The 13,617-nt window shown below is 36.5% G+C and overlaps 1 protein-coding gene across 2 annotated transcripts in view; it reads right to left on the bottom strand.

Annotated features, from left to right (window-relative positions):
• The window catches only part of PIK3C2G (phosphatidylinositol-4-phosphate 3-kinase catalytic subunit type 2 gamma), a 358,071-nt gene that overhangs the window by 87,598 nt on the left and 256,856 nt on the right, over nt 1-13,617 (bottom strand). For both annotated transcript variants that reach the window (XM_034645915.1, XM_011228226.3), the window contains one exon: nt 6,446-6,602. In XM_034645915.1, the coding sequence (XP_034501806.1) occupies nt 6,446-6,602 (157 nt within the window). The remainder of the gene's footprint in view (nt 1-6,445; nt 6,603-13,617) is intronic.

Raw genomic sequence — 13,617 nt, 5'->3', positions numbered from 1 at the left:
TAAAACAGTAATAATGATAAGAACCAATAAAGTTGTCAAAGTGCTTGCAGATTAATGCTTTAATTTCATCTTCATCATAAAGCAGTGAAGTAAGCATGATAGTATGATCATCCCCACCTTGTCTTTTTGTAGAAGAGGCATACTCAGCACTGGACAGTAGAATAATAGGAGTTCTAGTGTCAGAATTTCTGGACCTACTCTTTAAAATCTGAATAATCATGAATAATATCTCTTAAGCTCTTTGAATCTCCATTTTCTTTTTTAAAGTAGAGATAAGAATACCCAACATGTTCTAGGGCAATCAAAAGGCTAATGAATAAGAAAAGGCTTACACTTACAAATTCTTACACAAAAATTATATTGCAATACCCATTTTAAAGAAGAAAAACTTAATCCCCCCAAAAGTGTAAGTGAAGTGTCCAGATCAAATGGCGTGTAAGCACAGAGTATAAAACTCATCTCTCTGGTTCTTAATCTTACATTCTTCCATGACCCTATGACTCATACTCTGAGAACACAATTTTCCCTGGTTAAGTGGTGTTTCCATTTATTAAAGATTATTAAAGCAATGAAGTAAAGATAAAATTATACAAAGTCTCAGATATTTCTTTCTGCCAACCTTTGGAAACGTACAGTGTCTATATTCTAATGTAGACTGAAGAGATAATATTGTTTTTGGTTATAGGCAAAAATAAAGAAAAAATTTTTGAGAAAAAGTAGATCTTTCTGAAATAAATTTAAACTTTGAAAAGAAGAAGAAGGAGGAGGAGCATGAGGTGGAGGAGAAGAAGGAGAAGGTGGAGAATGTCAACAGTACCTCTATGACTAAGATGATAAATTATTTCCTGTTCTGGAATAAAGGCACTCTTACAGTAGTGGGAAGTTAAGAACAATGCTAAAAATAGAGGATAAAGTGAGAATATGGTTAGGAAAGATGGGTGAAGTTGTGATTGACTTGATGAAGTTCAATTGAGAAAAAAATGGATTTGAAACCATTCTCCTTCCCTACTGTCTCCACCCAGGCAGAGGGAACAGCATATATAGACGTCCTGAGGAGAGCAAGACATCTTTCATTAGTTCACAAAAAGAATTCCAGGAAAGCTTCTGGAACATAAGATGTCCTATAGATGGGTGACAAGGGATGGGGCTAAAGAGGTAAGTAGGGTTAAGATCTTTTAGCAATATAAAAGTTTTGTGCTTTATCCTAAAGGCAAGACAGCTCTTTTAGTGTGTTTAAATGGGCATGAAAAGAATTGAATTGTGTTTTCAAAAGATCATGGTCGTTATTTATGGAAAGTGGACTGAAGTGAGCCAAATAAAAGACTAAACTAGGATAATGTTCAGGAATAAAGAAAAAAGATTAGTTATTGGATTTTAAAGGTATGTAGGAAGTAGAGTTGGATAATTAATTGGATGTATTTGGAGGGCTGGTGGAATCTGTTTAAAATCCAAGCTAGATGATGGTACTCTCTTCATCAAAAGCAAAGAAACTTCTAGGTTCTCAGGTGTTTATATATCAAAGTCTAAAATCCTCATCCTGGTCGTAAATGTCTTTTGTAATCTAACTGTGATCTGTCGCTTCCTCTATTGCTATATAGGTCGTCCTCTGTACCACAGACTAGGTACATTTGATTACCTCTATTTCCAACACAGGTCACGTGCATGCTTTTCGAGCCTCCACACACATATTTTTCTCTCAGCCAAGATTCCTTTCCTCTCCCTCCGTATCTATTGAAATTCCTTCTGAAAGCACAGCTTAAATATGTCTTTCTTCTTGAAGCACCACAGATTTTCTTGATAAGATTTAATTACTGCTTGCTTTGTACAGCAATCCAATCTTGGTCACACCTCTTTCAAGTACAATGTTTTATTCACATATATGTTAATCACATTCAATTTGAAGTCCTTTGAGGACAAGAACTGAGTTGTTATTTGATGTTAAATTGTTTATATTGCCAAGCATGCTGCCTTGCAAAAAGAACTGAATGAATGGCTGTGAAATAATGTGTGCATGCATGCATGCATGAATGAGTGAATGAATGAATGAATGAATGAAAAATTTTCTGACCTGGTAAGGCACTAAAAGCCTAGAAGTAGCAAGTTGAACCCTGACTATTAAACTTAAAATCAACCATAGAGAGGTATATTCCCAGCAGCAACTAAAGTCTAGATTAGGCTTTATATTTTCAGTTTTGTACTTAGAGTTCTAGAGACATATGTGTACTTATTGTGGAAGTTTCCCCTTTTTCAGACTATGATTGCCCATTTGCTAAGAAGAGTCTTCTTCCCTAGATCTGAATTGCTTTCTGGTTTCTCTGGACATTCAGAATTCATACCTCCTTGCTTAGAACCCTGTCAAACATTTGCTTGATAAGTACGCCCTATACATACTCCTCCTACTTCCCCTACCCCCATTTTACAACTGCCAAGTGCAGATGGCTTCAAAGGAGATGAACCCAGCTCTCTCCTTGTTATGTGGTTGATTAAAGGTAACAAGTGCAAACTTGGCCCTTGTTAAGAGAGGAGACTTTGAGTATTGTGACCCTGCCATCGGAGTAAGGATGACCTCACGCCGGCATCCACTTAGTCATGTCTGTCCTCTGACTCAGAGATGTGGTTCAAGTACCTCTTAGCCTAGATTACATGGGTAATAACTTTAATTGGGGCAATAGGAAAGGGAAAAGGTGGTTAGGCTAGTATAGGTAACGAACAGATACAGGTGATAAACTGGTAAGCTCCTATTTAAAGGACAGGAACATTTTTAAATTTTCAACTTCTATTCTCCTCTTACTAAGTCCAAAGCTATTTTGATAGTTATGCTTAGGGAAGCAGACACTCTATGCCACCACATAGAGCAGTTAGAGAGATTTCTTCTGGGAAATATCTGATATAATAATGGGTGTGATAAACATTTTAAACTGGGTGAATGATCCCTGTGTTCTTTGGGAGTCTTCCATAATAGCTGATATTGATTTTTTAATGAGAGAAAAGCTGATGAAATACAGGGTTTTATGTTAGTGAATTCAGCCAGCAACACTCTTGGGTCTCCTACAGATGTTTTGCTTTTAAGCAAGATGGGTATTTCATGGATTATTTTTCCCCTGCTTCTCCCAGGAGTAAATAAAAAGAACTGTGGATATCTGGAAATATGCTGCTCTCAACAAGGGATGAGCCATTAACTCCATAGTAGACTCACAAAACACTTGTGACTCGTAATCCTGGATACTGACCATTCACAGAAGATAGAATTTATGACCCATGTCAATCATTTCTCAAGTTGGAACTGGATCATGGAGTAGTAGATTAAGTTCTTTTAAAAGAAGTTAATACAACAAGAGTCAGTTTGAAAGAATTGAGGGAAATATTGATTATCCACATGGGCAGAAAATAATCTTTCACAAATTTAAATTCAGTTTTTATTTTATGGGAAGCTATGCCAGAGAAAATGCGGTCCTGAAACCTTTACTGATGCTTTGGTTATCTACAGAATCCCATAAGAAAGAAACCTCAAAAGCAGAGACTGGAGAGGTAAATGACCAGAAACAGAGGGAATAACATATGTAACATATGTTTCATATGTATTTACTCATTGGTCTAATTGGTCCACATTGCTTCTGGTCTGTTTCAATTTTTGTGAGAGTCTAAATCTAAGATTACTTGCTTAAGCTGAATTAGTGCTCTTTACTGCCAAAATTTCCTCCTTAGCCTGGAAGCCAAGACTTGAATAATTAGAACACAGGGAGGATTTTTTGGGTATACTATGTAACAGAAACCTTCAACATTTGATTTTTTTTTTTAAAGGCCTAAGCTCTTTTTTTTTTTTTTTTTAAAGACTTTATTTATTTATTTGACACTGAAAGAGACAGCCAGTGAGAGAGGGAACACAGGCAGCGGGAGTGCGAAAGGGAGAAGCAGGCTCCCAGCGGAAGAGCCTGATGTGGGGCTCGATCCCAGAACGCTGGGATCACGCCCTGAGCCAAAGGCAGACGCTTAACCGCTGCACCACCCAGGCGCCCCTCAACATTTGATTTTAATATTATTTTACGAAAAATTACCTCAGGTACTTGATTAAAACACCATCTACTTCTTTTAAATGAAATAACATTATATAAACTCTTTACGTTATAGGTTTTTTGTGTTTTTGTGTTTTTTTTGTTTTGTTTTTTAGAGAGAGAGTGTGCATATATGTGAGTGGGGAGGAGCAGAGGGAGAGGGACAGATAATCTTTTTTTTTTTTTTTAAGATTTTATTTATTTATTTGACAGAGATAGCGACAGCCAGCGAGAGAGGGAACACAAGCAGGGAGTGGGAGAGGAAGAAGCAGGCTCAGAGCAGAGGAGCCTGATGTGGGGCTCGATCCCATAACACCGGGATCACGCCCTGAGCCGAAGGCAGACGCTTAACTGCTGTGCCACCCAGGCGCCCCAGGGACAGAGAATCTTAAGCAGGCTTCCCGCTCAGCGTGGAGCCCACACGGGACTTGATCTCATGAACCTGAGATCAAGACCTGAGCTGATACCAAGAGTTAGATACTTACCTGACTGAGCCGGCCAGGTGCCCCTAAACTCTTTACTTTAATAATTATTTTATGTATTATGACACATGTGCTTAAAGTTTTCTTTTTAGGTAAGTAGAAAAGTTTATTAAACAAGAGAAAAAAAGCCCACCAATAGCTTTTTCAATCATTTTTTTCAAATGGCTGTCCATTTAGTTAATATGCTCACTTTTGTTATTCAGCATAATTTTAGTGTCACCTGAGAAACAGCATAATCTGTATTTGTGTTTTTCTACTTTGGGTTTATTTTTAAAATGTCTGTGGCTGGTTCAAGTGGTTGTTAGAGTATGGTACTTTTCCTTGTATGCAGTTATTTATAACATTATAGACATTTAAAAATGCTGGACACCTCATTTATTATATACATGAATTTTATCTTCCTTACCATATTGAAAATTTTAAGGCTGCCTACGTCTCATATGTTAATATATCCTCACAGTTTCTGGCATACAGTAAGCGCTCATGAACTCATGGATTCATGATTCAGAGCCTGTTAGAACCCCAGAGAATATTAGAATGATACTACCTAAATATTTATATGTAAGTGGAGTCAAGGTCACAGTTAGTCCTTGTAACATTTCCTTTGTGGTATGAACACAGATTATGAGCCATAAGCCATCTCATAATTGCAATATGGGCTAATAGAATTGGGACAGAGAATGCAAATCTACCAATAGGAATCACTGGCTATTACTGGAATAGCCAGCTTGAAAATTCTGCTCTGCCGGGAGTCTGTTTTCCCTCTCCCTCTGCCACTCCTCTGCGTATGATCTCTCACTCACTCTCTCTCTCTGTCTGTGTCAAATAATTAAATAAAATCTTTCATTAAAATAATTAATTAATTAATTAATTGAACCCTACAACATGACAACACTGTGCTAGGTGCTTTATATTAAATGTCTAATAGGGTTATTATGAAACATATATCAATCAATACACATAAAACACTTAGTAAAATGTTCACGCAAAACATTCACTATTAGGTCATTTATTCATCAATCCTACAAGGTAGATGCTATTATTTTCACTTGATAGATGAGAAGCATCATCTTATTGGAGTTAAGTAAGAAGTCTGTGCCCCTAACAGCATCTAGTAGAATTATTGTAATCTGAAGGTTCTGAATCAGCTATTTTTTATGATTGCATTGACTCCAAACACCATACTGATTTACCAAAGGTGTGTCTCTCTCTTACATTTTGCTGCAATTACTAGTGTGTATGTATGTGCCTAAAGGAATCACCCCATCCTTCTCCCAAAAGATATTTCTATTAGATACCTCTCCTCTCACCCTGTATATCTAGTCCCCATCTCTTTAACATTGGACAGTGGAATGAAACTTAAATTTTCCACTGTAAGTCAACAGAGAGCATAGGAGCATGGCTCAGTAGACCCAATATATACCATTAAATGTACTACTCTCTGGTTGAGTTGCTAGGAAGCTGTCTTTGACCCCCAGTTTCTTAATCTGGAAAAAGGCAGAGATAGGAGGGAAGCCAGGAAAAATCCTTGCCTGGTCTCCATCATTGGGTTGCTATATTGTATAAATGAGAGAATATTTTTTGAAGTACTTTCAAAAAATCCTAGAATACAATACAACTGATACAATATTCTAAATTACTGTCCTTAATCTTTAATCAAAATATACTGAGATAACCCCAGAATACATCAATATTATTGTGAATAGAAATGTTTGAGTCAATAACTGTGAATTAACGGAATGAATTATTAAGAAATGTGTTTATAAGTTATACAATGGTACTTTTAGTTTGTTCATTCCTTTCCGGTTTGAATAGCTCTTTGGGGAATGCCAAGCCATTAGCAAAAATAGACTACTGAAAGAGAGACATAAATGAAGCTTATTATTTTTGTTGTTTCCCCAAGGGACTTACCATTTCTAACAGGTTCAAGAGCAGTCGACTATGCCTTCTGACAATATTATAAGCTTGACAGCAAAGCTCCACAAAATCTTGGAAATGCTGTGGGTTTTTCCCACCCTCGGTAATAAAGTACTCCATCTCTGAAGTAAAAATAAAAGGCGCTCGGTCCCTACAAACCAAAAACAACAGCAGTCATAAGCAGGAGGAGAAATGGTGTATAGAACTCAATTAGGCATTTACAGCAACTTATTTTCATTTGAATTTTTTATGTTATTTTCTCTCTACCCTAAAGAATGGAACCACCTCCTTTATGGGATAGCTGGAGAAACTTGCTAATTGTAGGGTTTGAATAGCCTAGCTAGGCTGTACCAGAGAAGGAAGAACAAGTTATTTTACATAGATTGATGTGGTCTCAAATATTTAATTCCAAGTTATATTTGATGGAAATATTATCCATTAAAAATTAATCTAAGGCCAATTAGTAACAAAGATAATTTTACAGAATCTATATTGCTAAATTGCTGCTAAATTTTAAAATAATAGAACAGACCATGTATTTGGCCTCATGTTGTTGTTGTTTTAAGTTTTCTTTTTTCTTTTTTTTTTTTTTTCTTAGAAGATACTGACTCTTTAGGGAAAAAGTTTCAGGTAATAGCTAAGATATGTAATGACAAATTCTTTAGAAAGCAATCTATGAAAAAAAAAGTTAAATTCACTGTCATATGCTTTGTAAGGAAAAAAAGGAGGGCTGTATTCCATTTCACACTAGTCACAATAATAAAAATAATGATCAGAAAGAAGGAAATATGAGCAAACACATATGAGTTGGTAGGTTAATAATATTGCCTCCCATAGTCCCAAGATTGAAGAAATAGGAAAACAAAGGACCAGAGAAATGATCCTGTTTTCTCTATTTTTGTCATTTTTTCCCTCATGTTCTTTGAGAGATGAAGAGACCCAAGATGAAGCAACAGCATTTCTAAGAGATTAGCAGAGGAAGTACTGGAAACACTTCTCCGTGATGTGAAAAACAATAATGAGACAAACGGTGCAGATACTGATTTAGCTTAAGGTCCTCTAGAAACACTTGAGATGGGAATGAAATTTTGGGTAAACATTGCTTCTAAAAGTAAAGATTTTTGAATGAATTGAAATAAAACATATTTTAAAGTTTGAGCCTAGCAGCCTAAATATAATTAAGGTTAGTCTAAGCAATAATTGAAAAAAGTCATGGACTATTGAGAAAGCTTTTTTTTTTTAAATAAAGAATGATTATGTTCTGTATTGTTGTATGCTTAGCATTTGAATAAATATATAATATAATGGAAAATCTTGCTAGTCTGACTTAGACCTCTAAGAAGTGTAGATATTCAAATCAGAATGCTACAACTCAGGCATTTTATAGCTGACCTGGATCAGTAGATTCTGACTACAGACAAGTATTTTAAAGAAAATAAATAATCTACCTCTGTCTGGTTTTGATTATTTTATTTTATTTTATTTATTTATTTTAGTGATCCATGCTACCATTGACTGTCTGGAGGGGAGGCTGTTGTACCAATATCTTAACTTTATATTCATTCATTCAGTCATTCATTCATTCAACAAAGTTTATTGAGCACCTTGATACTGAAGAATGCGTCTTAAGAATGAAGTCCAAATTTTAAAATGTTTGCCTCAAATCCTCTTGATTTATCCAATCTATATGCTATGAATTTACTTTACAGTCCTGTATTTTAGACAAGTTGGAAGCAGAGCTATTGAAAATAGGACATATATCATGGGTTCTAATCCTGGACCTGCTGTATCTCAATTTTCCCATCTCTGAGGTCAGTAAGTAATACCCAGCTCTTAGAATTGCTGTGAAGATTACTAAAAAAATGCACACAAACGCCTGACACATAGAGAGGGCGACACACTTGTGAATTGCTATGATTAGAAGCTCTATGCAGAGGGCACAGACTGCAGGCCCTTCTCAGCCAGGTTTTTAATCGTGTTCTCGCACTTACTACTTCTGTAATTCTGGACAAGTGACTTGTCCTCTCCATGCCTTAATTTCCTCCTCTGTAAAATGGAGACAAGGGCACTTGACTCTTGGGACTTCTGAGAGGATTAAATGGGTTAAAGCATATAAAAATGTTAGAACATAGTCTGGCACATAATGAGCACTCAAATGTTAAATACTATTATTAGTTCTCAAACTAATAACAAATAAATGGGTTCTCAGAGCTGCATCTTGTCATAACTAAATCTCCCACTCTCTTCAAAAAGGCTGCCAGGAAATTTCCATCCTTCTTTCAAGGTTTATTTTACTCCCAGCAACTCTATGTAACTTCTTTGTCTGCATAAATCCTTAAGTGGAACTTTGAATTTGGTAGCACTTTTTCTATATCACTAATATGTGTAGTCATCACTATCACTAACATTTAAGTAGACTTTTAGCAATATCCCAGACTTCCATAATTAGAAAAAAAAAATATTTTTATGTATAAAATTTTTCCAATTTTTTCCTACTCTTTATACTATATTTACTATATTGAATGGAACGTTTGAAATAATTTTAAGAGAGTTTTAAATTGTACAGCTTCCTGAAATTTTCTTTTCTAATGTAATAGAGATCCTTTTTTCTTCCATATGCTTGACCAAATGGATTTCCCTTGGAAAGGTTTTGTAATTATGCTTAAGTTCATGTGATAACACGTTTCCTCCTTCCATGGTAACCACCATTATAAATCAGATGAAGAAACACCATAGCAGAAAGTCAAATATACAAAAGAAACATATCTAAGTTAGAGAAAACATAAACTAAAAATAATATTGAAGGACCCAATCTTAGCTGTGCTTAAATATTATCATAATCTTAATTTTCAGTGGGTCCAACAAAATAAAATGCTACATTTTTTCTATATGACTTGCATGACTCACTTCTGACCAATTTTTAAAATGACTTAGACTAAAATTTTTCTGTAAGTGGAAAGAGATGAACATGTGAAACAGACTCCTATCCCATCCCTACAAGCTGTAAGAGTCGTAGCTGGGACGTGCTTTATCAGTTCGCTCAAATGCGAACCTAACCCAAGGTCGCAGAATTAATACATTGGAGACTATGTCTGAAGTTTATAAATCTAAGATATAAATTAGTTGTGGCAAGAGAGAAGACTGGAAACTATTTGGTCTCTAAGAGTCCATACTGTTACTGCACTCTAATTCATATGCTAAAAATCTCTCACTTATAGCTGGACAAATTTACCAGAAATTTTTTTTTTTTTTTTAAATATTTTATTTATTTATTTGACAGAGATAGAGACAGCTAGCGAGAGAGGGAACACAAGCAGGGGGAGTGGGAGAGGAAGAAGCAGGCTCATAGCAGAGGAGCCTGATGTGGGGCTCGAACCCATAACGCCGGGATCACGCCCTGAGCCGAAGGCAGACGCTCAACCGCTGTGCCACCCAGGCGCCCCTTACCAGAAATTTCTTGTTGTGACTATCCTATTGTTTTTATTTCCAGATTAGTGGTTTTACCATTATTTGCCTAAGCTCTACTTGTTCTTGCTTCTGTACCTCTTACCTGTATTGTTTCCTGCTTCTGGCCATGCTTCTTTCTCTCTCTCTCTCTGTCTCTCACCCAACGTCCTAATTTTTTCCTAGTAAGTCTTCTCTAATTTACCTGTCCCTTGCCGATTTCTCTCCTACTTTGCTTTATCTTTTAACTTAGCCCTATAGCTAATATATTTCATTCTTTATAGTCTCTAGTTGTCTTATGACTTTTCCCCCCAAATGACCTGTGTGATTTTGAAGGGGAGAGACACTATTTTAAATTTCCTTTATCTACTCTTAATGTCTCAAACAATATTTCGATGCCATTCTGCAATGGATGCAACAGTAAATACACATAGTTCACACAGTTAAAAAGTTGGATAATTTAACATTTATGTGGGAAGGCTATGTGAACAATCTTATTTGTTAAATATCTGAGTGCCCTCAGCTCTTGGTCACGCTGTTTTGAAGAATGAAGAGGTAGACCACAGGAAGTGTGGAGGCAGCAAAGCAAAGTTTATTGAGCCATAGTTACTGAGTGATAGTACAAAGCTCCCCAAGAGGGAGGGCACCCGTGAGGATTGCTACTGGAGTTTCTAAGTCTAGGGGGCTTTATGGGCTGGTTGGCAGGTTGTTTTACTCTGATTAACCCTCCATGCACCTGTCATTCAAGCAGGTTTTTGTTATCTACCTATCATGTGGGAAGGGGTGAAGGGTTCCTTCTGGGGTGATGTAAAATCCTTTTAAGGGTGGTTTCCTCTTCAGGCAGGAGCCCCTTGTCCCTGCCTGCCTTTTTCCCGACTATCCTGCATTAGAGGGGTAGACACAGAGATCATTTGAATAGGATAAATAACAGCAATTAACTCATGCAAATATGTCTAACTGATTTTTGGTGGAGGTGCAAAAGCAATCCAATGGAGAAAGAATGATCAGATGATACTGGAGCAACTGGACATTCTTAGGCAAAAAGAGACTGGAACTTCATACCTAATATAAAAGTTAATTTAAAATGGATTACAGACTTAAATATAAAATGTAAAACTACAAAACTTTTAGAAAAAAAATGTAGAAGAAAATCTTTGGGATCTAAGGCGATGGAGAGAGTTTTTAAGAGAATAAAAAGACAAGTTATAGACTGGGAGACAATTTTTGCAGACCACATAGCCAGCAGAAGAGTAATAACTATAATCTATAAAGAAGTCTCAAAATTTAACTGTAAAAGAAAATCAAACAATACAATTAGAAAATTGGCAAAAGACATGAAGAGACAACAGAAGAGGATATGCAGATGGTAAATTAGCACATGAAGGAATGTTCAACATCAGCTATTAGGGGAATACAAATTAAAACCACAATGAGATTTCATGACATACCTATCAGAATGGCTAAAATAAAAAGTGAATGATGACACCAAATGCTGGCAAGGATATGGAGAAACTGGATCACTCAGACATTGATGGTGGAAATGTAAAATGCTCTAGCTACTCGGGAAGACCACTTGGTAGTTTCTTAAACAACAACAACATGCAACTGATGTACAAAAGAAAGAATTCTTGAGATGTCTTCAGTGCAAAAAAAGATGGTTTTAGTAAAGCACAAGGACAGGACCTGTGGGCAGAAAGAGCTGCCCTGTGGTCATGAGGAATGGCTGATCATACTTTTTCAAGTTGGGAGGAGGGTTAGGGATAGCGTAAGTCTCTAAGGAATTTTGGAAGCAAGGTTTCCAGGACCTTGAGGGGGTTGGTTATGGTAGGAAAAGGTTATTTATTAGTGTCTAGTAAGACCCTAGTCATGAGGCCCCTCAGATGTATATCAGTGGGCCATATGCTGGGGGGATGATTGTCAACATATATCTTGGGGGGTAGAGATAAAGGACGTTTCCAAAGGAATTTTTATATGTTAAAGTAGACTTACAGGATCCTGGAGGATCAGAATAATGTTAAGCCAAGTTTTGCCCTAAGCAAAGTATTAACATCAAGGCAGCTGAGTTTCTAGAGGAATGTCACTCTTCCTGTTTCAAGGACTTGTCAATGGGCTGTAAGTAGTATGGAAATTTAATTTTTCTTTTGCCTTTGTTTCCCACATCACAACTACTATACAACCCAGCAATTATATTTTTGGAAATCTGTTTCAGAGAAATGAAAATTTATATTCACATAGAAGCCTGCACATGACTGTTCATAGTAGCTTTATTTTTTAAAAGAGTTTATTTATTTGAGAGAGAGAGAGAGAGCATGAGTAGGGGGGAGGGGAGCAGAGAGAGAGGGAGAGGAAGAAGCAGATGCCCCACTTGAGCGGGGAGCCCTACGTGAGGCTCGATTCCAGGACCCTGAGATCATGACCTGAGCTGGATAGACGCTTAACTGACTCAGCCACCCAGTTGCCCCCATAGCAGCTTTATTTGTAACACCTAGAAACTGGAAATAATCCAGGTATCCTTCCATCAGTGAATAATTAAACTGTGGTTTATCCATACTATAGACTATTATTTGTCAATAATAGGAACAACTATTGATACACAGAACAGCTTGGGTGACTCTCCAGAGAATTATGCTGTGTGAAAAAGCCAATCCCAAAAGGTTACATACCATATGATTACATTTACAAAATATTCTAAAAGACAAAATTTTAAAAATGGAGAACGAATTAGTGATTGCCAGGAGATAAGAATGGAAGGGGACAAGGGTGACAGGAAAGTGGAGATGATCATAAAAGGGCAACAAAGCATACTAGGGGCTTTGAAATTCTTCTGCATCTAGACCAAATCAATATCAATATCCTGGTTATGATATTATACTATGATTTTATAAGATGTTACTGTTATGGGGAATGGCAAAGGGTACATGGGATTTCTTTGTATTATTTCATACAACTGTATGTGAATCTACAATTATATCAAAATAAAATGTTTAATTAAAATTTGTATGCATCATCTAGATACTGATATTGATAGAAGCCTTGGGTGTGGTTGATGCCAGTTTGGTGGAGACTGCAGGGGTTAAGAGAAGAGGGATAAGATGAGTCTTGTGGAGGGGGGAGATGGCAGAGGAGTAGGGGACCCTTTTTCAGCTGGTCCCCTGAATCGAGCTTGATATCTACCAGATCATTAAAAAAAAGCTGGGGTAGAAATTCTCTTATCAGACAGATTAGATTTTAAACTAAAGACTGTAGTTAGAGATACAGGACACTATATTATTCTTAAAGGATGTATCTAACCAGTGGATATGACAATTTTAAATATCTATGCCATCAACAGGGGAGCAGCTAGATACACAAGCCAACTCTTAACCAGAATAAAGAGACATATAGATAATAATACGTTAATAGTAGGGGACCTCAACACTCCGCTCTCAGCAATAGACAGATCACCTAAGCAGAAAATCAACAAAGAAACATGAGCTTTGAATGACATACTGGACCAGATGGACCTCATATATATTACAGAACACTACATCCCAGAACAACAGAATACTCATTCTTTTCAAATGCACATGGAACTTTCTCCGGAATAGACCATATACTGGGTCACAAAACAGGTCTCAACTGATACCAAAACACTGAGATTATTCCCTGCATATTCTCCGAGCACAATGCTTTGAAACTGGAACTCAATCACAAGGAAAAATTTGGAAGAAACTCAAACACTT

Source organism: Ailuropoda melanoleuca, chromosome 16, assembly GCF_002007445.2.
Source record: "Ailuropoda melanoleuca isolate Jingjing chromosome 16, ASM200744v2, whole genome shotgun sequence".
NCBI lineage: Eukaryota > Metazoa > Chordata > Mammalia > Carnivora > Ursidae > Ailuropoda > Ailuropoda melanoleuca.
This window is presented reverse-complemented; position numbering and strand designations above follow the sequence as displayed.